At 39.9% G+C, this 26,684-nt stretch overlaps 1 protein-coding gene across 2 annotated transcripts; it reads right to left on the bottom strand.

The window, feature by feature from the left end:
• Positions 1–489: 489 nt before the first annotated feature.
• Positions 490–24,949, bottom strand: RIOK3 (RIO kinase 3). 2 transcript variants are annotated; one of them, XM_082640436.1, is made up of 13 exons: positions 24,723–24,949; positions 16,968–17,083; positions 16,204–16,349; positions 16,003–16,110; positions 15,707–15,816; positions 14,129–14,272; positions 13,104–13,231; positions 7,684–7,881; positions 6,311–6,470; positions 4,291–4,371; positions 4,111–4,200; positions 3,125–3,232; positions 490–2,155 (listed from the first exon to the last, which is right to left on the bottom strand). In XM_082640436.1, exons 1-13 carry the CDS (start codon positions 24,783–24,785, stop codon positions 2,048–2,050), a joined length of 1,560 nt encoding a protein of 519 aa, XP_082496562.1. In that variant the 5' UTR covers positions 24,786–24,949; the 3' UTR covers positions 490–2,047. The 2 variants fall into 2 exon arrangements, with proteins under 2 accessions (XP_082496562.1, XP_082496563.1); XM_082640437.1 differs by lacking the exon at positions 490–2,155 and adding an exon at positions 2,176–2,963.
• Between the last annotated feature and the right edge of the window lie 1,735 nt (positions 24,950–26,684).

Raw genomic sequence — 26,684 nt, 5'->3', positions numbered from 1 at the left:
AACTCGTGTCCCCTGCATCGGCAGGCGGACTCTCAACCACTGCGCCACCAGGGAAGCCCGATGATTCTTTTTTAAATAAAAAAGAAACTGGCAAAAAATTATCTTGTTGAAATAAAAATTCTCTACACATAATCTTCCTTATTTTGATAATTTATCTTATAGATATTCATATATCCACTTCCATTAAAGTGAAACAAAATATGCTTATTTCCATTTATTTTTCCCATCTGTATTTGACTATTTAGCAAACCAGTATTTTTCACTTTCTTTTTCCACTGTGTGAAAAATTTACTCTCTGATCTATATGAGAGGAAAAACCTGTTTCTAATGTGAAGTAGGTCATTTAAAAGTGAAATCTAAAGATGGGAAGTTGAGAGGAAAAAAAACTGCTGAAAATAGCATTGTTTAACTTAAACAGAAGGGGTAACTTGGTGCCAGGACATAAGTTAACACTTCCAAGGAACAGGAAGAATCCACACAAAGAACCAATTCTAAAATGATCTCTTCATTTTTAATTTCTTAAAAAGCATGTTCACAGCACACTCCAAGAATGCCGCACAGCAACAGTTTGCTGCTATTGTCAGAGTATGTCAGAAAACAAAACAAAACAAAATTTAATGGCTAATTGTTTTTAAAATTGGTTCTTTGAAACTTCTGTAAAGCCAATAATCACCAGTCAACTAAATATTTCTTTCATAGTGGTAAACATTTCAGAAATGTAATGAGTACCCCAAATCACACTTCTCTGAAATGCAATTAAAAGTTATACAACAGAAACAAAAATATTTTTCTAGAAAGAATATATTTGGCATTTTAAAATAGTTTTAATGTAGAAGCTTTCAAGTGTAAAGTTCAGATTTTTACTTTCTATTACCAGACAGAAAGTTTAGGTCTTTAGTGATTCCAATCTGATTCCAACAATAGGAGGAATGATTCTGTTGCAGTGAATGAGCTTCAATCCTAACAAAGCCAATGTACTTTGGCTGCATTAAGAAGTGGAGTCCAGCCAGTACTAAACATTATTAAAAGTGGGGCCAGATAGTTCAAATTAGTTGGTTAATTTGGTACCCAACTTGTTTTATACATACTTCTCATCATTTGATTATTTCATCATTTGATGGTACAATGTTTCTAATTAGCTTGCTATATTTCTCTCAAAATCGATTAGTAAGTATATAGTTTGAGTGAAACGTAAACTGAACTTTGTTTCACTGACTTCATTAAAATATGTCAAACATGGTTAAAGATTCCATTTTGTCCTTCTAGATAATTTACATTTTCATTATAAATGCAGAGCAGCTGCACCGTGAGTTATATCCTAACCATTTCACCTAAATGTATAAAAGCTGAAAGTTAAATTTAAAAAATTTGGATAGTTGAAAAGTACTTATATATTTATCTCTTTCAGAAACCGATGATGCCTTTCCTCGCATATGAGTGTGGAAAAGAAGAATTCAGTTCATAATTCAAGATGTACCAAAAAAAAGTACTTTGCTTATGTCTATTTCTGTCAGCCATTCTGAAACCAAATTTCCATTTATATCAGCTACTAAAGAGAAGAAATTTCCCTTTAGAATCATGGTCACAGTCTGGAAAAAGAATTGAGAAGGGCTAATTTTAGGCAAATAAAATATATGAGGAAAGACGCAACACAAAACAGGGAGGTGAAAAAAGCAAGTAAGTTGTAATAAAAACCTCCCTTGTAAACACATCTGTCCTTCCTCCCATATTTGGAAATGTTAAAAATTCTCATCAAAACATTTTATGCCACAAATCCTTAAAATCAGGTTCATTTCAGCTAGATAACCTGTAGCTGTTAAGAATTATATTATCCTATTCATATCATGAGAGGTAGTTGACATTTCAGTCTCTCAATGCCGAGCTAAAAATGCCACATACCTGGCATACGGGTTACAAGGGAAAAAAAGCACAGAAGCACCATTGTACACTCCGCACGTTTTAGTATTTCAAGTCACGCATAACTTCATTTGCTAATGGCAGCTGACAATCACCACTGTGTCAACACTGAAAGCAGTGGATATTAGTGCTATTCATCGTATAGGGCTGGCGGACCTCCATCATCTTTCAAAAATGAAGCAGCTTTCCTTCCATTCTTCTGAACATGATCTTCATTCATTTTCTCCAAAGCTTCTATCTATAAAATTAATATATTAAATCCATTTGTCAAAATCCTACTTCACAGCAATCATGCTTGAGACTGAACCAGTATTTTTACTCTCTTAAAACGAGGTCATTCCTAACGACACTGGCCTTGAATTAGAATTACAGTGTGTGACACATATTACAGTGGGTCACATACATGTATGTTTTTACTTGATTACATTACCAGGGTTGATGTTTAGTGTCTTTATCAAGCTAGCAATTGGCATCAGATACGTTTTACTATATAACATATATAACAGCTTTCAGGGAACAAGAAAAAGGAAATTCCAAAGTTGATTCAACAGCAGTAATAACCAGTAACTGTACAGAACAACTGAACAAAAGGCTGGATTTACAATCTTCCTGTTACTTCGCTTCTGGCCTTAGACTCCAGCACAGCTTGGCCAAATTCAAGTCAATATGGGGATTTCTGGAACAGATTCTATAATCATTCTCTGCTTTGGCAGGTTGCTGGGAATAATTAGCTGCTGTTTCACTTTTCAGTTTTTGTTCAATATTAAGAGACCTTCCCCGGAGGTTTTTTTTTTTTTTTTTTTTTTTGTACTGTTCTGTAGATCCATATTGTAATGACTGGGTATTTCCAAGGATGGCCACTGCTGAATCTCTGTATTCAGTTAAAGGCAGGCAGAGACCAAGTGTTACTGCTTTTTGTGTCACCCGGAGTGTTTACCAGTCAGGGAAAAAGGCATATACTGGAAATGTGTTATCTGTCCATCTCAACCAAACTATGAACTCCTTGAAGAAGTGTTTTGCTGTTATGTTTATCCTAGGGTTTAAGCCTGGAAAAGAAGGATCAAAAACAATATCTCAAGAAAGGAAAAATCTCTAATTAATTTTGTTTTTGAGGGGATGAGAGGATAAACTTAGCTCTGGGTTTCATTATTTACTCTATCCAGGTCCCCACTATCAGCAAGGTGAAAAACAGCCTTATAACACTTACCTCGGCTAAGAAATCAGCTTCATTATCTGCTGAGATGTTTAAGCCTGAAACGGCATTGAAGAGTTCTCGTTCACTAAGGGCTTCCTTTACGCCTCCTTTCTGGAAAAACTAGTAAAGAAATATAAGAAAGTCAGTAGACTTATTAGCAAGGTTCTCCTAGAAACAAACAAAAACAGGGAATGGTGTACTTGTAAAACACCAGTGAATTCCTTCCATAATTTTTAAGCTACAGATGTTTCCAATTCAAGTATAATTACACTCAGGTTCTACTTGCTTACTGTCCTCACACATCCGGGCTGTCTTCTAGATTTAGTAAGTTTGTCATATTGCACCTTCTATAGCTATGTATGAGTGGTATATATAAAATTGTTTGGCACTGCTTTGAATGAGTAGACACAAAATAATCACTAAATCCCATGAAGTAAAATTTTCCAGTAGGCTCAGAAAGTATTTCCAAAATAAAGTTGTTCTGTCATATTTAGAAAGAACATCTCTATCTGAATCTGTTGCTGACAATTTATTTCCTTTAGAAATAGCAAACAAATGCTTCCCAACTCTGTGATTACTGAGTTTTACCTTCCCTAGTCTGTTCACCCTGCCTCAGAGAATGTGGTCAGACTATACCACTAGGAAAACTATTCTTTTAGTATAATAACAACGGCAGTAAGCATGCAGGCTTGCTTCAGGCCAGCTTTCCTTAAAGCACTGTGCATATATTAAATGTCTACTTGACTGCTTAAATATTTAGAACCAAAGTAAAAACTTACTCTCTTGGAAATTTAATTCCGTGGCCCAAACGTGAGGCATGCAATCAAATTCTTGCAAACAATGAAATCTGATAAATCTTTGTCTCTTTACCTTGAAAGCAACCAGTTAACTAAACCCTTCCTTTAATTTCTAAGAATACAGTCACCTTACTTGCCTTAGGAGTGAGAAAAATGTTTGAATATGTTATAGCCCATAAAAAAGACAGTTTACATGCCTACCTGTGAGACATTCCTACAGTCACGGAACAAGAACTCCAGGCCATGAGGATGCGTTGGTTCTACAGACTGACTGACGTCGATCAACCAGACCTATTTAAATACAGAGCACACAGTGATTTCTGTACCTTCAGTAATTTACATCACGTCACTTAACCTGAACGTTAACAAGATGCTCCTCACCTTCCCAGCATGCCACAGCATGTTGTACTCACTGAGGTCGGCATGTACGAGCGTACATTCATTATATAACTGCTGCATCAACTGTAAGGAGGCAAGGCAGACATTTAGAAAATGAAGGAAAAACTCTAATTTACCTACACAAATAAAATGTCTATGTCACCCAATATCTTCCATAAAGAGCAAAACTAGGGTAAAGAACTTACTTCTTCTTTGTACAGTCTAGGACTGGTTTTGTTTTTTTTTTTCCTACTCTGAAGGAGGGTGAGAGCACAGTGAGACAACGGAAGGGAAGAGCACGTGACACTCTACTTCCCTATCCATGTGACAGCAATGAGATCAAGAGACCAAAGGGTAGTCCTGGATTCCCACATACGTAAGACAGCTATGGTCACTAACCAGGGGACCTAGGCTTATCCTTCATAAAAGGGCAAACACCCCACTGAAAGCTCTATGGAGTGTATACAACTCCAAGGTAAAAAGTACTTCCTGCCAGACAGAGTGGGAAAGAAGTATTCTTCTTAATTAAGTGGCATTATATATTCATGATTGATGGTGAGCCCTAGCCTCATAGTAGAAATCAGCATTAATGCTTTGTTTCCCAGCTTTAATAGAATCAAGTAGGAAGGGCACATCACTACTTCATCTCTTCCCCAGCCACCCCACAGCCAAAAGAAGCCAGAAAAGTTGGCTTAATTTTCTTTGAATGTTTTCCAACTGAAGGCAGAGAAAGTTGGATTATCTCTCTAACTATATCTTAAAAAATTAATTTGGATAATACGTTCACATTCACATCAACTGCCGCATGATATAAGAGTTCCACGCAGAGACTGTGTTAAAAACATATGTTTTGGACTTCCCTGGTGGCGCAGCAGTTAAGAATCCACCTGCCAATGCAGAAGACATGGGTTCGAGCCCTGGTCTGGGAAGATCCCACATGCCACGGAGCAACTAAGCCCGTGCGCCACAACTACTGAGCCTGCGCTCTAGAGCCCACTCACCACAACTACTGAAGCCCACGTGCCTAGAGCCCGTGCTCTGCAACAAGAGAAGCCACCGCAATGAGAAGCCCACGAACCGCAACGAAGAGTGGCCCCCACTCACCACAACTAGAGAAAGCCCATGCTCAGCAACGAAGACCCAATGCAGCCATAGATAAATAAATAAATAAACCAAGAAAACATGTTTCTCCACTATTCAATTAAGACAAAAAAAAAAGACAATACAGAGGAACAACAACAATATGAGCATTTTCTTAAGCTTGAAGGACCCCAGACTGAATTTGGTTGCTGTCCCAAAGTACAAATAGCCTCCTCAAGACTCCTGACAAGTGCCTCCCAGCTCTAATGCCTGCACAGATGGAGAAACCACTCCTTACTATCTTCTTTTCATCATCACTTACTTTTTTTTTTTTTTTTTTGCGGTATGCGGGCCTCTCACTGTTGTGGCCTCTCCTGTTGCGGAGCACAGGCTCCGGACGCACAGGCTCAATGGCCGTGGCTCACGGGCCCAGGCGCTCCGTTGCATGTGGGATCTTCCCAGACCGGGGCACGAACCCGTGTCCCCTGCATCGGCAGGCGGACTCTCAACCACTGTGCCACCAGGGAAGCCCCATCATCACTTACTTTGATTGACCAAATTTGCTTCCTTCTAATTTCCCAACAGGAAAGGTATTTCCTTCACTGTTTCAAGAAGGCATACAAACTAATGAAGCACTGTATCTGCTAAATACAGTAACATCAAATTTTATTTAATGAAGTTTTGTCAACAATAGCTTCTGGCTTCTATGTCATTAATGCTAACAACTGAGCCTTCGCTTTCTCCACTATGATTTTCCTAAAACATCTCAAGACACACGCATAATGACATAAAGACAACTCTTCAATATTAACATTCCTTCACAAACTTCAGTTTGTCCTCGTTATATCGCCTTAAAATAGTACTATTTTAGGAATTTCTTTTTTAGTTTAGAGGAAATATTGTTTAAAGTTGGGGTGTGAATGGTCTGAAAGGCACAACTTACATGGAGAGTTTGATAGTAGGCTTCTTTCATTTCTTCACTGCTGAGCTTTACTTCTTTCAATTTCGGGGCTGGAACTTGATCATGGCCAATAAAAGACATAACCAGAATGTGTTTCTTTAGTAACACAACTGTTGGACAAGGAATTCCAGCTCTCTGCATTCTATACAGAAAGAAATGATTAAGAATGTAAAGATCAGAAGGAGAGGAAATTTCATTTATTCAACAAATATCTAACGAGGTCCTGAAATGAGGGGGCACTATGTTGTAATCTGGGGAATGTTGGAAGGCAAAGGCAGTTAAGAACAGCCTCTGCCCTCACGGAGCCTGTGGCCTGGTGAAAACAACAGACAAGTGAGGAGATGATTACAGTGCAATGTGGTACATGCACTGGCAGAGGTGGGGGTAGGAGGCATCAAGGAAGAAGCAGGCAAATAGGAATTAGCCAGGTTCAAACTGTGGGGAGATGCTGTGGGGAGATGCTGTGGAGATGCACAGAGGAGTCCAGGAGCACAGTCCATGCGGGGAGTGTGTATAAATCAACACAGCTGGATCATGAGTAGGAGGAAGGGCAATGTGGGTTTAGGCTACAGAGACAGGCAGGCTCCACATCACAAGATGACTTTGAACTTTACACCAAAGACTATGGGAGCCACTGAAAAATTTTAAGAAAGGCAGTGATGAGATCTTAGTAATCCAGAAAAGAGATCGGAGGGCAGCAAGACCTCTTAGGAAATTATTCTAATTAGAAGTCCTACTAAGTAGAAGACTTTTGCAGCTAACAGATATAATTACTTTTGAAAGCAAACATCTTTAGGAAAAGCAAACTAAAATTAAAAGCTTTCACGGTTCAGATGTGGGCAGGTTTGTATGTAAGAAAGATTATTAATTTCTTGGTTGACAAAACAAATTCCTTGAAAAATTCTGCGTAGAGAATTGAGAAACAAGTCTAATAAAGCAAAATGCAATTTGACTGGTAAAACCCTGCCCTCACCAAATGAACAAACATTAGATGGAATAAACATTTTCTGAAACAAAAAAGGAAATCATTGTTTGTAATATGCCTAACTGGAAACTGGAAAAGATAGCATTTAGATACATGACAAAATATCTGCAGTTGAAAATGACTTAATTTCCCTCGAACTTTACTGAGGAAAGAAAAACAAAATGGATTTTTAATCCTACAAGTATGAATTCAGGTTATATACATGGAAATGTTTTCTTACAGAAACTTTCCTTAAGCACTAGAATTTCAAGGCCTTTCATACTTTCTATAAATGAATTTAAAAGAAAGTGTGGGTTTTTTGCCTGGCTGGTAGGCCTAATACAAACAGGTGATCACCCAAGATGACTTCTAGCACAATGATTTTCTTTACCTTGTGAGATTGTGCATTTCTTTTTCTGCCCACATGCGGATGATCTTACGTGGATTTAGTTTACTGAAGCGATCTTTAAACCTGAAATCATCTTTAATATATTTGTCACGATTCTTAAATTCATTAAGGGTTGTTTTAAATACCTTGATGGCACATTCTGTAGGTATAACTTTACTATCTTCCTTTTCATCCTCCATGCTAAGTGGAAGAAACAAACATTAAGTCAGTTCAAGTCACCAGATAACAATTCAAAACAATTTCAAAATAAAGATTTTATGACATGAAAGTGGACCTGCCTTCTCTGAGAATGTCAAGCCTTGGGTTGTTTTTTATTTTAAGCCTTCAAGTTTGAGGTCTTAAGAAAAGCCTAGGTTTTAGCTTTTTTAATAAAACACACTTTCAAATAAATTCTCAACAGTTTTCAACAACCCATAATATAATCTTCATTTAATGACTATGGAATTAAACTTGAGGAACAGTGAAGACCTAGACACTTTAAAATAGGCTATGGTCTGCCTGGGATGGTTCAGAGGCAAAACTCGATGGAAGGGAGCAAAAGAGTCTAGACGATGCTTAGGGTGCTAATTCAACAGTCCCACTACAGCGAGCCACTGAGAGGATCTGAATCATGGTGGTGGCAGTTCGAACCAAAGGGGAAAGGTGGAAGGAGAGACAAGATTTACCTTTGAACCTCTGAAGGGATGTTAATCTGGAAAAGAAAGGAACTATATCTAGAGCACAGAATCTGACTCAAACTCCCAATCCCCTCTTTCTGGGACCATATTTTCCCAGCAGACTCCTCCTCCTCCAGGTAGCCTCAGAAGGCTACAGTACAAACTCTAACTGGTTCTAAGTAACGTCCTCTCTTCCTAACTGCCTTCTCTTCCTAAGAAGTGTGACTTAGCTCCATGGCTTTAGATATCATCTAAATACAGATAACTGCTACATTTCTATCCTTAGTCCTGACTTTCTCCAGAAATTCAGGCCTATTTATCTCATCCCTACTTGACTTCAGTTGGATGTCGAGAAGGCACCTCAAACTTATCATGCCCAAAATAGAATTCCTGATAACTGTACCCTAAACCTGCCTATCCCCAGCCTCTCACCTCAGTAAATGGCACCACCCAGCTGCTCTAGCCAAGAATCTATCCTCTCACACCCCACATCCAATCCAACAGCACAGACTGTACATTCTCACCTTTGAAACACACCTCACCTTCAAAACCTTCATCAGAGGTTCCCCTGTCCTACAGATAAAAAGCAGTCAACCAGTCACTATGACATCACCCTATTTTATCTATTTGCGTAGCACATATCTGATAGTCCTGGAAGGGGATTGAAGGGAGGGGTGGGGAGGAAGCACATTCTATGAGAGCAGGGACCTTCCTTGTACCATACATTGCTGTAGCCCCAGCACCTAGAAGAGTCTGGAACACAGAAGCTGCACTTGGTGAATGAATGAACCAATTTTCAGGGAGACAGACTAGAGATCCTTTACAAGGAAGAAATTCCCAATAATTTAAAGATGTTATAATAGACGTCTTTGGATTTTGAGATGGTAAGTTTCCTGTCACTGAAATAATTTAACCATAGGTAGATGAGGCCCTATCAAAAACACCACTTAGAAGATCCCTAACTTGGAAGGTCTCTAGGATAAAATCTAATTTGTAAGATTCATCTCGTCATTCTCTTACTAAAAAAACTTCTGTGTTTCTCACTAAATTACACATCCCTCTGCCTAGCTTTTAAGGCCCTCCTTACCAATTTCTGGTTTGCTTACACAAGTTTACATCTTATCACCTCTACATATATACCTTCTAATTTCCTCACTGACAAATCTCATCGCCTAAATTTCAATCCTCCCATTTTCAGCACCCCTGCCCCACCCCACTTTTTTTTTTTTTTAAAGAATTAAACTTTACAGATAAAGCTGAAGTTCCCTTTGATTATTTACCACCCCTGGTAGTTTCAGTCCCCATTCCAACTCTTTAGAGACAATCACAATCATGAATAGTAGCCTTCTAGTCTTTTTAAAAAGATACACACACATACGTAAGTATCCACAAACATACATTTTTAAAAAACCATGTATGTTACATTCTGTATAACTAAAAATTTAAATAGATGGTATACTGTATAAATTCTGCAACTAGCTTTTTGCACACAGTACTGGGGGGTGGGGAGGGTTGTCTTTTTTTTTTTTTAACCTATTTTTAAAATCCAGGTTGAGATCCAACTTCATCATGACCTCTTCCTTGAATGTGACCGGCAATGATCTTCTTCTGTTCTCTATTCCTATCCCGAGGTCTCACTTGTCTAACTGCGTACTCTATTATGCATTATCTTTAATGGACCATAACGGTTCTTACTGTAACATTCTCCCCTTGGCTATACCATAAGCTCTTTGACAGTAGAAAACATGTTATACACTTATTCCCTGAAAAATCTAGAACATGTTACTATTCAAATAACTGTTGATTACTTGGCCAACCTGAGAGTGACAGAACCCAGAAGAGCTTTGTGGCAGGCAGAACCTAAAATGGCCCCCAAGATCCCAGCCCCTGGTGTACAACCCAGTATAAGCCCCTCCCTTTGAGTGTGGGAGGGATAGCCACTCCCTTGAATAGCTTACATTATATGGCAAAGGTGATGGTATAGTCATGCCCAGGATTACATTCCATTGTCTAAGACTCAGTCTCAGTAGACTGAAGGGAGAGAGTCTCCCGCTGGTTTTGAAGAAGTAACCTGCAGTATGAAAGGGCTACATGACCAGGACCTGCAGGGGCCTCTAGGAGCTGAGAGTAGCCCCTGGCTGACAGCCAACCAAAAAGTGAAGACCTCTGTCCTACAGCTGCAGGGAACTGAACTGTGCCAAGGGAAGAGGAACCCATGTCCAGAAAGGAATGTAGCCCAGCTGACACGCAGATTGCAGCCCTGGGAGAGCCTGAGCAGAGAACCCAGCTAAGCCGTGCCTGCCCCAACTTCTGATCAACAGGAACCATGAGATAATAAATAGGTGTTGTTTTAAGTTGCTAAATCTGTGGTAACTTGTTATGTAGCAGAGAAAACTAACATACACTTTAAAAAATATTTACTCAGTTGCTGAAAACCGAATGCTCTCTAGCTTTGCTAATTTACAAATGCCAAAGTACAGATTACAATACCAATTCCACCAGTAGGAAAGGGAGCTCACTCATTACGTCAAAGTGTCATTAAGTAAAACAGAAAATGGAAAAGGCTAAACAAGGCGACTGACAAGAAAAAGAAACTTAAGAGGCCAATACACTCAAAAAGAAAACAAAACTTAACCATAGTAAATAAATGCACACCAACATATTAGAAAGGTACTTTTCATCTCTCACACTGACAAACAAAGTATTGTTTGATAAGACTAGGCACTGATGAGGATGAGGAAAACAGGCTCGCACTGCTGGTGGTGGCATAAACTGGCCAACCTTCTCATAGGGCAATTTGGTAGTACCTACTGACATTCAGAACGTATGAGGATTTGACTAGCTCGTAGAGAAAACTGCATCTGCCCTACCATTAAAATGTAAACACAAATTCGAGATTTCTGGTCTTTGGTGTGACACACAAGAAAAAAATTTTTCGTTAAGTTTTAATAAATAAAAGAAATCAAGAAATATTGCTTGCTACAATAGCCAGCTCAGAGGCCCAAACAGTGAGCAAAATCTGGTACTTTCCATTCAGTAAGACCTTCCACTGTTTAACAGAAAGGGGAAAAAAATGCATGTAGTCTTTGCCCCAGAAATTTCAAATGTTAGGAATTTAGCTTAAGGATTTATTTGCAAAAGCACACCAAAGTATAGGTACAAAGATATTCCTATATATTCACAAAGTAGAATGTTCTACTATAAAACTGGTATGATATAAACCAGTAATATAAAAGGATATAAGATACATTAACTGAAAAATGAAGATGCTGAATGCAGAATATAATCTCTTTCGTACAAACAAAATAAGAAATACATGCATAAAAATTTCTGGAAGGCTAGACTAAAAACTATTAACAGTGGTTACCCTTAGAGGAAAAACCTGTGGGGCGACAGTTGGTAAGATGAAGGCTACCTTCATTTTAATCCTTTCTGTACAGTTTAATTTCTACCACGAGTAATCTTTCATTTTAAAATAATTTGTGCAATTAAGTTATGTCTGCCTGGTCTCAGGGAAAGCTCAACTGAAATTTGGAAAGAGGGCAACAGAGCTTAAAGCCAGAAAAAAATAAATGTTTACTAAAATTAATATATACCAGGTACTATAAAACATGATTTCATTTACCCCCAACAAAATCCTATGAGGTAAGGGTCAGTTTTTAAATGACATTTAGTAAACTGCTCCAGATCACGTTGCTTGAAAAATGTTGAGCCATTTTATCCTAAAATTCATTTTATCCCTTTCCTTTTGGAACTTAGTATAATTCAATACATGATTATATTTATATGTCTCATTTAGAAAGGGAGACTAGTTAAATAATTGAGAAAACCAAAGACAAGGACTTGACCGATAATTGTTTGAATCCCCTTAAGTATACAATAAATACCTTCTAAACCTAAAAAAAACTAGAATAATCTGTAATCTGTTTTAACATTTTTCTTTATAAATAATGTTCAGGTAAAGGAATAGCTGAGCTAGTAAGCCTTGCTGAACTAGTAAGACTTCAAAGCTAAGTAACTAGATGACTTCCTATTCCTGGCTTAAGCACGTTCTCTCAACAGCATCCACGTTTAAAATTTTTTCTCTTCCTCGTAACATCCTTTACTCAACTAAGCCCTCATAACAAAAGTAAAGTGGGTTAGCTCTAAAATGGCATAAGATCTTTAAAGACATTTCTTTAAATAATGAAAGCATTATGAAAAGGGTAGGAATTGGTAACTGATCTAAGTATGGCCCTCCCAACCTGGTACCAAAGGGTCCCACAGTAGAAAGACGTGGGTTTTGAGTCAAACTCAGGTTCAGATTTTGCTATGCCACTTACAGCTGCCTGTATGTTATGGTATAATTACAATAATGTGAAAAATAATATATTCATAGAAAAAAGACTGGAGGAGTCTACACATAATTATTAATGGTTATCTCTGAATGGCAGAATTGGGATGATTGTGGTTTTTTTTTTTTTTTGGCTGCACCGCACGGCTTGCAGGATCTCAGTTCCCCAACCAGGGATTGAACGTGGGCCACAGCAGTGAAAGAGCTGAATCCTAACCACTAGACCACCAGGGAACTCCCCTGGTTGTGTTTTTCTTTATACATCCCTATATTGCTGAGACTTCCTACAGTAACAGTTTAAAAATTACTGCTTGCCATGCAGAATGAACTTTGATTTTGTATAAATCCATTCATATCAGGGAGAAGGGGCTAAGCTTTTGTTGATATGATGGTATTGTATTTTGCTCATTTACCTCCCTCCGTATGCATGAAAGACAACAGATTCCTTTCCTGTACTAATACAGCCAGTGATTGTCTCCAACATTCCACAGTTGACCATTTTATACATCAGTAAACGTGTCTTAGGATCAACTGCTTTTTCCTGCAAAAGATAAAGCACTGTAAGTGAAAATAACTGGTAATCACAAAACATTTTCTGAGCCATTTCTAATATCTAACATTCAAAATATACACTTTTTTTAACCTTTATTAATTTACCTAGGTGTATATACAACAGGCTCTTAAAAGAGTGCTGTCAAGATACAATTCATTTCTGTAACTCTAATGTCTTTGAAAGTGAGTATCTAAAAGAACCATTAAAAATCAGACTCTAGCTTAGTCAAAATTTTATCTCCGAATTTTAAATGGCTCTCCTAATGTACTTACCATTAGTTTGTTTTTGTAAAGGTTTAAAAATTATTCTTAAGATACTATATACTGGGCTTCCCTGGTGGCGCAGTGGTTGAGCGTCCGCCTGCCGATGCAGGGGACACAGGTTCGTGCCCCGGTCCGGGAAGATCCCACATGCCGCGGAGCGGCTGGGCCCGTGAGCCATGGCCACTAAGCCTGTGCATCCGGAGCCTGTGCTCCACAACGGGAGAGGCCACAACAGTGAGAGGCCCGCGTACCACCAAAAAAAAAAAAAAAAAAAAAAGATACTATATACTATCTTTGTTAAGGTAAAACATTATACACTATTATTATAAATATGTCATGACAGGAAACAACTTTTCATACGCAATGTAAACTATACAGTCCAAATTAATTATGACCACTGAAATGTTAGTTTTGAATAAGTGATCAATAACCACTACATGAAATCTGAAAAGTCAAATGGCAAAGCTACTTGGGTTTTATTTACATCTTTGATTTGAAAAGTCAATCTCATGAAAAAAATATCAAACATGAAGTTTTATCTTGTTTTTTCCCTGAACATGAAGTTTTCTAATATGAATCTTTCCACTAAAAAAACAGAAACAAAAACGTTAAGAATACTTACTGCAGTAGAATGCTCCTTTTTCTCATGGAGGCGGGCACTTCGACGTTCTTCTGAGTAGGCATGTTGTTTTAAAGCATTGAAAACATGGTTTGATAGTTTTAAATCCATTCCAATTCCATCTCCTACCTGAAACCCAGGTGCAAACTGCCAAAAAGAAGAAGAAAAATTAGCATCTGAGTACTTTAAAATGGGGAAGTGAAAACAAAAAACAATGAGAAAATCAGTTTTACATGGACTGGGTTTTCTACTCAATAGATGATAATGCTATGAAAGCAGAACCCACAGGTATTACAGAGGGAAAAGCAAAATAACTCACTGGTAAGCCCAACAGAAAGGGAAACAAGGCTTTTAAAGAAACTGTATCCCAAAGGAAGGGAAGGTTTATTATATGCATAGAAAACATCCAAACACATCTAAAAACTAAGGTATTTTAGCATATGCTTTGAACATATGCTAAAATACCTTATGCTTTTACATCAGACAAAGGATACATTATATTTTGAAATCATACCAAATCTTACCAAAAAAAAAATTTTTCATAGCCAATTATTTTTGAAGAGTGGGTTAAAATCACAAGCTATGCCCACACCATGACAATTATGTCCAATATGGAAGCCACTAGCTACATGTGAATATTTAAATTTAAATTGATTAAAATAAAATTAAGAATTCAGTTCCTCAGTTGTACCACCCAAATTTCAAGTGCTCAATTGTCGAATACGGCTGCCATATTAGACAGCACTGACACAGAACATTTCTATTATCACAGAAGGTTCTACTGGACAGGGTTGTTCTAGAGTCAGATCTGGATTATTTCTAGAATATGTTTACTTAACAAGTATTTGTATTCTAAAGTCTAAATGTTTTATATTAACCACGATAATTATGAAGGAGGAAAAAATGCCATTTTTCTTTTTCTCCTTTTTTTTTTTGCGGTACGCGGGCCTCTATCACTGTCGTGGCCTCTCCCATTGCGGAGCACAGGCCCCGGACGCGCAGGCTCAGCGGCCATGGCTCACGGGCCCAGCTGCTCTGCAACATGTGGGATCTTCCCGGACAGGGGCACGAACCTGTGTCCCCTGCATCGCCAGGCGGACTCTCAACCACTGCGCCACCAGGGAAGCCCTCTCCTATTTTTTAAAAATTACATTGTGTTTCTGATTTTGCAGGGGTAGTTCAGGCACAAGATAAAAAATTCAAAAATTATAACAGGGTATACAGTAGAAAGTATTTTTATCTCCCATTCTTAACCCCCAATCACCATTGTTATCTATTTCTCGGGTATTTTATGGAAAATAAGATGCTGAAAAATGTTACTTTCAGAAGAACCATTTCCTAATTTTAGAATCAATGTAAATCAAACTAGTTTTCTTAATATTGATGTAGGATTTTATTCTGAGGTACATTATATTCTCATTAGTGGCTCAGTTTCCACGGTGTTGCTATACTGTCATCTAAAATATCTTTAGAAAGGATGAAGGATACTTTTAGAAATTTAAAGATATTGTATTTAGAATGCTATGTTTTTAACTTATTCTAATAAAACTTTTGATTCACAGTAATACTTCTGTAACTTACATTTTCCATTCTGGCTGTATTCTTTCTCCCACATACTACTTCATCATGTTTGGTGGTGATGTCTTTTCCTTTTCCAATAAAACCCTTTTTGGGAGTAGGAACTGGTTTTGCTAAAGGTGATTAAGACAAGCCAAGTAGGTAAAAATAGCAAAGACTAAATTGCTGCATTCACTATTATCTGAAAAAGATATTTGAACCTAATAGTAAGTTACCAAATGAGATTCAAAGACAAATATAAAATACTTAGTCTTCCTACATCCCCATTCTATGCCCCCAGAAAATAAAAGCACTGATACCTGGTCTGTAGGGATCATCACGAGTATCCTGCCAGTCAACCTCATCTTCAGAGCTATCACTGTCTTCATAAGGATGTACTTTTCGATAATTTTCAAAGGAAATGGAAACTTAAAAGGCAAAAATGGTTGAAGATTTATTTAGGGGCACATTACAAGCATTTTCTACCACCCGATGGAGTTGACACAATAAGGTCATAGTACCTTTGCTATCTCCATTGAACTTTTTTTCTTCACGCCTAAGCTGTGCATCATATTCTCTGTCAAATTCCATCTGTAGCATCTGAGCCAGCATTAGGTCGCTGGAAGTGTCAGTGTTTTCTCCAGTAATAAATGGTCCTTCAGCAACACTATTCAAAACAAGGCAGTATAGACTAATATAATGTGCTTGTGTAAAGAGATGCTACCAGTTATGGGTGAGATGTGCCTTTTCAGTGTTAACTGTATTGAAGAAACAATGGAAAATAACTTTACCAAACCCTTCACCCTCTCCTGCCCAGCTGCCCTCTGACCAATAGCAGGCACCTGTGAAAGCACCAACTAGGATTAGGAGAGCTTCAAGAGAAAGCTAAAGGGCCTATAATAAAAACCAAACAGACCCAAAATTCATTCGTTCTGTGTTCTGATCAAAGGAGAGATAACATATGTATGAAAAGATAAACAACAAACATTTGATCAAAACTGTACCCTACTTCATTATTTTTTAATCTATTTGATCATAGAGTTCAACTGTTGCAATGACTAAAACCCAGAGAAACAGAGTGGTTTGCCCAAGATAATACTGAAAACTAGTCACAAAATTAGGACCAAAACCCATGTATCAGTGAACTCCCAATACGGTGCTCTTTCTATTGCACTGCTTTTCTAAATGTATTTCTGAACCATTTGTCATGACAATCACTAATCAAATCCTAAGACTGCTATAACAAGCTGCCAGATAAAATAGAGTCTCTATGAATTTTACTTACACAACTTCAGGAAAAGCGGCAGCTTCTTCTTCCAGCTGCAATTCTTTAGCCAACTGTTCACTCATTACATCAGACAAAGAACAAGATATTGTATTTTGAGGGGTAGCCCATGGACACTATGAAAAAAAAAGGGCAATACAATTCATAATAATGAACTTAAAGTACTTTCCAAACTTGGAAATAAGGTTATCTTTTGAGAATTAGACTATCTAAATCAACTCAAAAGGAATGCTTACCTTTTTTGCAGAAATCCTCTTAGAAGTAAAAATATATCCCAGCTCAAATCTAATCACAGATAAACCTAAACTACGACAGCCAAAAGCACTCTCTAGCCTGCCTGGTGGGTATGTCCTTATAGTTGAGGGGAAGCACAGGCTACTCCAGCATCACCAACTAGCCAGTGAGTTCATGTCATGCCCCTTGTTCTGACTCCATGCTCACCAAGCAACCTTCTGCTTATAGTTTGGCTTCTGGGCAGATTCTCTTACAGGAACAGGCTATAGCAACTACCACAATTCAAAGCCCACTTAGAAGTTACGCTTCCTTCTAATTTAAGCAGTAAGTCTTCTACATGTAAAAAGTGTGTGGCAGCCCCTTTCAAGACACCTTGGAATATGCCAAAATAAAAACAGCAATAACAAACAATGAATCCTATATTTCTGAACTTTGGAAGCTGAGAAATAGATTCTTGAAACAATACTACTAGAGCCAAGTAATACTCTGTGAGACTCTTCTAGAGCGGCCAGCCACTCAGCCCTCCTCAATGGCATCACTATCTCAGCCCTCTTGAAATATGTACAAACCGTAGGTTTACTTCACAACTCCTAATTTTTGAGGCGGGGGGCAGGCTTTACTTAGCAGCAGCAAATGATTCCATTTGATAGTCTAGTGATTAAGACCGTTAATACTGAATAAGATGTCTAAGTATCTCCTGAACCTGCCCAGCTCTCTATCCCCTTTCCAAGGTAACATCCTCCCATCACTGGGCTACTATAAGAGCCTCCTAACTCATCTTTCTGCTTGCTTCCATTCTCCACACCACAGCGTAATGGTTTTTCTAAAATGCAGATCTGATTGGTTCAGTTCCTTACTTAAAGCTCTTTATTGTTTTAATGTTTCCCACTGCCTTTAGGATAAAACCCAAACTCATTGCTTAACTATTACTGAGAGTCTAATTTAGAATATAGCATATGATGATTAAGTGTTTTGGCCACAAAATTGTTTTATCAAGTTTAGCCAGTACAGGCCCTCTAGCTGGTCTAAGGGCCTGCTGAGGTGACCCCCAGGGATAACTGGGCAACTTACCCTTGCTCAAGTTCCGTAACGTTGAGGTTTAGGGATTTATTTGGTTCAAACTGTTAGGGTGAAGCACATAAGGGTGATAAATGATCATTATATTTATGCCTAAGTGAATCAGAATCAAGTTTTATCTAGTCTCACCCTGAGACTGGTGAGATGCCCCCAACCCCCACCTATACTAGCCTATTGCAGAACTGTTCTGGCCTTCTATAAGGCCAGGCCTGGAAACAACAGGGAGGTTTCCTCAAGGTGGTATGACTTTCACTGACTCAGATCTTGTCAGCAACTGAGCACTCTCCTGGTGAGGATTTTGAGGTCTGTACTCTTGAAGCTCTCTGTAATCTGGAGAATATAGCTAATCTTTTGGCCACATGACTCTGCTGACTTGCTTCTGCATCTTCTAGGTAGAAGATAAAATGCTGCCTCTTAGCCTAGAAATGCTTGGTCTGATCAAAGTCCAGGTTCCAAAAGGCAAGTAACTGTATTCTCTAGCTCAGAACTGTCAATCACATTTTGCAATGACTAACAGTAGCATAACAGGCACCACGGGGATATTCTCTATATTGGCTAAATACACCTAACTTACATAGATTAAGTGACACACTGGAGTAGTTGCAATATCATCCCCATTTTATAGATTCAGAAACTGAGACACAGAAAAGATTTTTAATCCAAGATAACACTGTTGATGGAAGTGCTGAGATTTGAACCAAGGCAGTAGGGCTTGAGAGTGTTTTGCTATACTGCTTCCCTAAGCACCTTGTCCTGGGATGGGAGAAGCAAACTGCTGTACTGCCTGCAGTCTAAAATCCAAATTTCTCAGGAAGGAATGCCCTTCACAGCTTGACCTAATTTATCCTTCCAGTCTTGACTCTCACCTATCCTAGACTCTGGCAACACTAATTAAATGCTAAATATGGCATACTTTCACCCTTCCACGCCTTTCACCCCTCACACATCCCCCTCTCTCTCAAAGGTTTTTCTTCCTTCTCTATTTCGCCCAATTAAGTGTCAGCTCTTCCATAGGGTTATCTCAGTTTTATCAGACAAAATTAGGTCCTTTCCTTTATCTTCCCATATCAGTGTTAGATAGTTAAATGCATCAGCCACAACACAGCAAGAGCCCCTTGAAGGACAAGGTCTTCTCATTCTGAGTCCAGTGTAGAGCTTCACACATAAAGAGGCATTCAAGTATTTACTGAACAAGATGTGCCAAAAGGAAACCTGGAGATATCTCATGGAACTGCCAGGCTGTGCCTAGGCGGTAGAGGTCTGGTGCCTTTCTACACCCCTCCTATATTAAAGTCCTTCTCTCCACCTTGCAGTCAGCCGCTTTGCCCACCCATTTCTTTTGTTTTGTTTTTGGCTGTGCCACTTGGCATATGGGAGCTTAGTTCCCTGACCTGGGATGGAACCCGTGCCCCCTGCAGTGGAAGCTCAGAGTCTTAACCACTGGACCACCAGGGAAGTCCCTGCCCACCCACTTTTTTTTTTTTTTTTTTTTTTTTCAGTACGCGGGCCTCTCACTGCTGTGGCCTCTCCCGTTGCGGAGCACAGGCTCCGGACGAGCAGGCTCAGCGGCCATGACTCACGGGCCCAGCTGCTCCACGGCATGTGGGATCTTCCCGGACCAGGGCACGAACCCGTGTCCCCTGCATCGGCAGGCGGACTCTCAACCACTGCGCCACCAGGGAAGCCCTGCCCACCCACTTCTGATGCTTCTAATCTCTTGCCAGCAGTCAATCAATTCTAAGGTGTTAAAACATCAGCGGAAAATCCCCCGGAGAGGCAAAAATGAGAGGCAGTAACTGTGTTATTTTGTGGCAGAGATTTACCTACCCCCAAGATAGACTGAATCAGAAAGGGAAACATGCAGAGACCAAGAGGGCACCAGGACACCCTAACTGCCCACGCCTACTGATCTTGCTCCTCGGAGCCTCAGACTCTAGAGCTGTACTTCCCTGCACCTCTGCTGACTGGCTCAGCTGGGCAACCTCACACTGAGCCAGTCTCCTTGGGTGGGATAAATAAGTGAAGACTTCCGAAAGTGTGCCAACTTCTAAACTTTGAAATCAAATCCAAACTCTTCAAAGCAGTAGCCAAAATCCCTCCATAAAATGTTCTGGGCTGGAGGGAGAGCTGCCGGGCAGGGACAGTGCTCCACAGGCACAAGCGGTTCACCACCCTGAGGGGGGCTTACAAAAGGCACTGGGGGCTCCTCCCACAAATGGGCACCAGGGGGTGTATGGAGGCGAATCCTGTGTCGTCATCTTGTAACTCTTCAGTAAGTCAAACACTCCTTGTGAACAGAGAAACTCTGTCAAATGTTTAAATAATAATAAATCTAAGGAGATAAGAGTAAAAGGCCCTTCATCATCTTGCTCTATCCTAGCGATCCAACGTCCTTTCCCACTACTCCCTTCACCAACATAAACTTCCCACTGCATCAAGATCTGATGGGAAATGCCACACAATCCTTTCCAGTTAGTTATTCTGCTTTAAATGACATCTATCAAGCCCATCACTAGCTCCCTGATTCCGGTTCGCTGAAGACCCCTCACCCACCCTGTTTTCCTCTCCTCTGGGAAACTGCCGCCACTAAACTCAGTAACTTGGGGTCACCACAACTACCATTCTCCCACATCCGGCTGGCTGCAGATTAGCGGGAAATCATTTCCCCTTCCTTCTACTCCTAAAGATGCATCCCCAGCTGCCCATCCCACTTTTTTTTTTTAAGGTTTTACTGCACACAACTATGGGGAAAGAATCAAGTAAACTGAAAAAAAAAAAAAAAGCAAACATGAAGGAGGCACATAATAAAAAAAATTCAGTCCTCAACTTGAAGCAAGTCAACAGAACCATAACCCTACAGGAAGGTCCCTTTTCTGCTCATGCATGCAGGTAGAAGACAATCTAGGCAAAATATTTAAGTGGGTAATTTTACTCCTCAAAACAGGGATCTCTGCAAAACGTGATCTGGGTCTGTACAACAACACTAATCTTTCTTTTTTTTAACTTTCAATTTTATAGTATTTTTAGATTTACAGAAAAATCACAAAGATTGTATCGAGAGTCTCCAGATACCCCATACCCAGCTTCCCCGTATTAATACTGTACATTTGTCACAATTAATGAACCAAATCATTATTATTAACTAAAGTGCATACTTCATTCAGATTTCCTTCGTTTTCCCCTAACGTCCCTCTTCTATTCCAGGATACCATCCAGGATACCATATAACATTTAGCTATCATGTCTCCTTAGGCTCCTTTTGGCTCTGAGTTTCTCAGACTTTGTTTTTGGCGACCTTGACAGTTTTGAGGAGTACCACTAATCCATTTGTTACAGCTCTTTCCAACAGAGCTACACACTTCCTCACTTTGGCCTACAGTTTGTCAATTCTCCCTTCTTGGAATATTCCCTAAAATTCTTGGTTCATAACAGCAGTTTGGGATTTTGTAACTGGGGACCCCAAGTCCCTTTCAGGGTGTCTAAGAGGTCAAAATTATTCTCATAGTAGTTCTAAGATAGTTTTTGTCTTCTCCATTCTCATTCTCTCAAGAGTGTAGAGCGAGGTTTTCCAGAGTCTGTATCAGATATGATGGCAGCACTCTGGTGGCTACTAGAATGTGTGCATGTGTATTCTCATGTTTTCTCAACTTTTCAAAGGTAGTAAGTAGGCTGAGGATATAAATGTGCATTTTAAACTATTATATATAGGATGGATAAACAACAAGGTCCTACTGTATAGCACAGGGAATTATATTCAATACCCTGTGATAAACCATAAAGGAAAAGAATATAAAAAAGAATGTATGTTGGGCTTCCCTGGTGGCGCAGTGGTTAAGAATCCGCCTGCCGATGCAGGGGACATGGGTTCGAGCCCTGGTCCAGGAAGATCCCACATGCCACGGAGCAACTAAGCCCGTGTGCCACAACTACTGAGCCTGCGCTCTAGAGTCCGTGAGCCACAACTACTGAGCCCGTGCACCACAACTACTGAAGCCCGCATGCCTAGAGCCCATGCCCTGCAACAAGAGAAGCCACCGCAATGAGAAGCCCCCGCTCGCCGCAACTAGAGAAAGCCCGCGCACAGCAACGAAGACCCAACGCAGCCAAAAATAATAAAATAAATAAATTTAAAAAATAATAATGTATGTATATGTGTAACTAAGTCACTTTGCTGTACAGCAGAAATTAAACACAACTGTAAATCAGCTATACTTCAGTATTTTTTTAAATGTGCATTTTTAGAGATTAACTCAGTTTCTTCTTAGTGCGTCTACCGTGCTCTTATTACCCATCTTCAATTATGCCTGCTATAATCTACATATTTGTTAGGATAGACTTTCATCATATACTTCAACTAACACATATCGCAACAGATTGAAGAAAAAAGGAGCTATGAGAATCCAGCTGTTTTCTATTAAGTCAGACATTAAAGAGATTTGCAAAAATACAAAACAATACTACTCTTCACTGATTTTTTGTTTTGGAAAATAGGGGGTTTTTTAATATAAAAATGTTACTTATATTAACATAATCACTTAATAAACATTTTTTTCAATACCTCAGTTTTAATTTCTGATATGACAAATTTCAATAGATATAACCAATATAAACAAAAATTCTTGGAGTCCTCAATGTTTTTTAAGAGTGTAAAGAAGTCCTGATGGAAAAGTTTTGAGAACTGCCAGCCTTTAATATTCTTTCCATTTTCCAAGACTTTCCTCAAACCTCTACCTCCTCCACAGAGGCTTCTACAATCACTTCAGTCTTTCAAGAGGTTAGAGAAGGAAATGATTATGTAATACTTGTAGCATCTTTCTATTTGTTTTGCATATGAAAATGCTGTCTTCTCAACAGAACACCAATAAACCCCAAGATGATTTTTTGTTGAACAATTAAAATGAAATTTGATAGTTCTGATGATGTACACCTAAATGAAAATGACTGATATCAAATATTTTATTACTGCATTAGTTTTGTAAGTTTGTTCTGAGGTTAGGTATTCTAAGCAACGTTTGTTTCATCTGACATTTTTACAAGCTTTATAGATGCCTACCCGGAGGAATTTAACATGTAAAGTATATATTTACTAGTATCTCTCTACTGATTTCATCCTTTTATGTCTACTGATCTTGGCCTTGAAAACAAAGCCTTGATAGAAAAAAATACGCAAAGTAACACACAGATGTAACCACATTTGCCAATGGAATATTTGATTCTCTCTATGGTTGTATGAGAACTTTTATAAAAATTTACCTAAAAGCTTTACCTAAAAGCTACTTATTTCCCCCACTTTCTGTTAAGACCTAGTCTGAAGATCAAGTAAGAATCATGAGTGACCCTTTATATGGAACAAATGTTCTGTGTTAGCATGTAAAGAAGTGCCTGAAATGGGTAAAGGTGGTCAAAAGGTAGAAACTTCCAGCTGCAAAATAAAGCATGAGATGTCATGCACAGCATGGTGGCTATAGTTAATAATCCTGTACTGTATATTGGAAAGTTGCTAAGACAGTAAACCTTAAAAGTTCTCATCACAAGAAAAAAAAATTGTAATCCTGTATGTTAACTAAATTTATTGTGGTGAGCATTTTGCAATATATACACATATCGAATCATTATGCTGTACACCTTAAATATGTTGTTATATGTCCATTAAATCAAAAAAGAACCATTATGAAGTTAAAAAACCTTCACAACCTTAATTTGAGGAACACAAAATCCCAATTGACCCACTTTTGCTTTCAAGTAAACCCTCCATAAAGTGGCAAAAGAATCTTTTCATCCTTCTAATGAAAGTATCATGAAAAGAAGCAGCCTGAAACCAGAAACCAAATGTGAAATAAACATTTTAGTTGGCCATTACAGGGAAAAGCTTAAACGTTAAAACCCAGGCAAATGAGAATTTCATAACCGTCTTAACAGTATGTAAACACTTGAGAATTAGCCTGGAGCCGAAGGAGGGTGCGCCTGGATTTACCTTTTACTACTTCAAAAACAAGAAACTGCCCAAGTAGGATAACCACGCTTGCCAAGTTAAGGAAACAGCTTCCTAAACCACCTTTCTGTCGGGCTTTCTGTGTATAACTGAACTGATTCATGTGGCCGGTGAAAAACAAGTTCGTGCTTGTTTTCCGTCAAACGTCAGCACCTTTAAGCGAGTCCTGCCCAAATATATGTTACGGAGGTTCAGAAATCAAAGTGTAGAACTAGACGGAGACTCTAAACCGCCCAGGGCGGACTTTGGTAGCCTGTGCCCCTTCCCTGCCTCTCCCACCCCGAGCCCCGCAGCCTCGCCGCCCGTCCCCCGTTCCGAGGTGGTCAGGGTCCCGCCCAGAACTTCCCGAATCGCCTGCGGAGCCGCTTCGGCGCCTGCCACCCTCTCCGGGCCCTCCGAGAGGACCAGCCCAGGCGACTGTGGCAGGTACGTCAGTCTCGACCGCCACTCACCTTGCTGGGTCCCCAGGCCGCTGCCGGCCCGGGCTCAGGGGATGCCACTCCGACCAGATCCATGTGGGGGAAGAAGTCAGCGTCGAGAACAGAGCAGAGAGGTGGCAGGATCGGGAAGCAGCCTCCGCCGAGGAGATAGGCAGCGGGGTAGGGGCGACGGGGTGCTGGTGCCGGAGCTGAGATGACAGATGGCGGCCACAGCGGCGGCGGCAGCCGCGTCCGGAAGTAGACCTCTTCTCTTCCGCCCTTTACGCTGGAATGCTAGCTTCCGATTGGCCGCCACCCCGGGCTCCGCGTTGGGTCACCGTTCCCCGCCCCCGGCGGACCGCACTTCCGGTCCTGCCCGGCGCCCGGGACTGGTGGTGGCGACCGCCCTTGCCCGGGAGAGCAGCGGATGGGTGTGGCTTCCGCTGGCCAGGCTGTACCCTCTCCCTGAAGCGCCTACCCGGTTGCCCGAGAGGGCAGCTGGATCTCTTTGAACGGAATCCGACTGCATGGACTATAAATAAACAAGCAAATCAGGCTCTCTGTTCATGTATTATTTCCCGGGTGAATTCTAAACTGGGATGGTATGGGAGACAGAAAATAGCAGGTTTAGAGAGGAGAGACTGAAGAAGACGGTCGGATTTTGTTTTTATTGCAGTTGTCGGAAGGAGGCGGGGCGTGGAATGTGAAATTTTGTAAAATGTAACTTTGAGCAAAAAGAGAACTGCATAATAAAAGGTTTTATTTTTGGTTTTGTTTTTGGCCCCGCCCCGCAGCGTGTGGGATCTTGGTTCCCCAACCAGGAATCCAGCCCACGCCCCCTGCATTGGAAGCATAGTTTTGATTCAGTATTTTGTAGGGAGATTTTCATAACGTGACCAGAAAAATCCCGAATAGGTAAATCAATGAAGACAGAAATCAGACTGGTGGTTGCCAGGGAATGGGGTGGGGAGGAGGGAAACGGGGAGTGACTGCTTAACGGGTAAAGGGTTTTCTTTTGGAGTGATAAACTGTTTTGGAACTTGATATTAGTTGATAGTTGCACAACATCGTGAATCTCTTCAATGCCACTGAATTTTACACTTTGAAATGGTTAATTTTATGTTAAGTGAACTTCACCTCAGAGAGAGAGTGTGAGTGAACTCCTTAAGGGTTTTAGGGGTAGAGCAGATGTAGGTTATTCCCAGATCAGAGGAAACCACAGTGAAACAATGGTGAGGATGAGGTCGGGAAGCTTAAGGGAGCAGGGTAGAATGCCAGCGTGTTAAATGGGTGATGCACATGGGCCTTGAAATTACCCAGCAAGATGGCAGGGCTTGGGGTGGAATTGGAAGAGTGTGAGCAGGTGCTAGTCTTCAGAAGATGTGCAGATTGTAATCCAGAGGGGTTGGTAGATGCTGCTGCTAGGGAATCTTAGAGACAGTGACAGCGGGATGGGCAGAGATGCCAGAGGAGAGCCATATTCCTGAGGCAGCAGGATTCATGTTTTGGGAGCTGCACTGGAGAGAGCAAAGAGTGCAGACCCTCTACCCTGCCTTGCACACTAGACAAAAATGAATAGTCTCAGAGGACGCTAAGGTTTTACTCAAGACAGGGAAGAGAGAGGGTGGGCTGTGGGGACAAGGGAAGTTTATTCATCCTGAGTTGGAGTTCCAGGTTAGAACAGAGTTTGTGGGTTAACAATTTTAATGGTTGTGTGTCAACAGTTAAGGTATATACCTGATGCCACCAACTACGTGCTCCTTAAAAAGGACAATAGAAATTTACAATACTTACAGTTTACATTTACAAATATTAGTAATAGGAAAAATGGGGTTTACCAACGACAGCATGTTATTGTATGTTATCTGTTTGTTTAGTCCTATGCTATTTAATAGTGAGTTCTTGAATGGTGTAACGCCATTTTGCTGTGAAGTGGAATAAGCACAATGTTTAAAAGTTTTAGTTCCAGTTTTTACTCCTATCATCTCTGTTGAT

This window comes from Mesoplodon mirus, assembly GCF_964341445.2.
Source record: "Mesoplodon mirus genome assembly, chromosome: 13".
NCBI lineage: Eukaryota > Metazoa > Chordata > Mammalia > Artiodactyla > Ziphiidae > Mesoplodon > Mesoplodon mirus.
Note: the sequence above shows the minus strand (reverse complement) of the source record. Positions and strands in the feature narration are given on the sequence as shown.

Excerpts from the sequence above, each read along its gene's own strand:
- RIOK3 (XM_082640436.1), bottom strand. The coding sequence starts at position 24,785 with ATGGATCTGGTCGGAGTGGCATCCCCTGAGCCCGGGCCGGCAGCGGCC. Across the intron at positions 17,084-24,722 it reads CGGCCTGGGGACCCAGCAAG|TGTCCATGGGCTACCCCTCA; the intron begins GTGAGTGGCGGT and ends TTTTTTTCATAG. Across the intron at positions 4,201-4,290 it reads TGCTGTGGCATGCTGGGAAG|GTCTGGTTGATCGACGTCAG; the intron begins GTGAGGAGCATC and ends GTATTTAAATAG.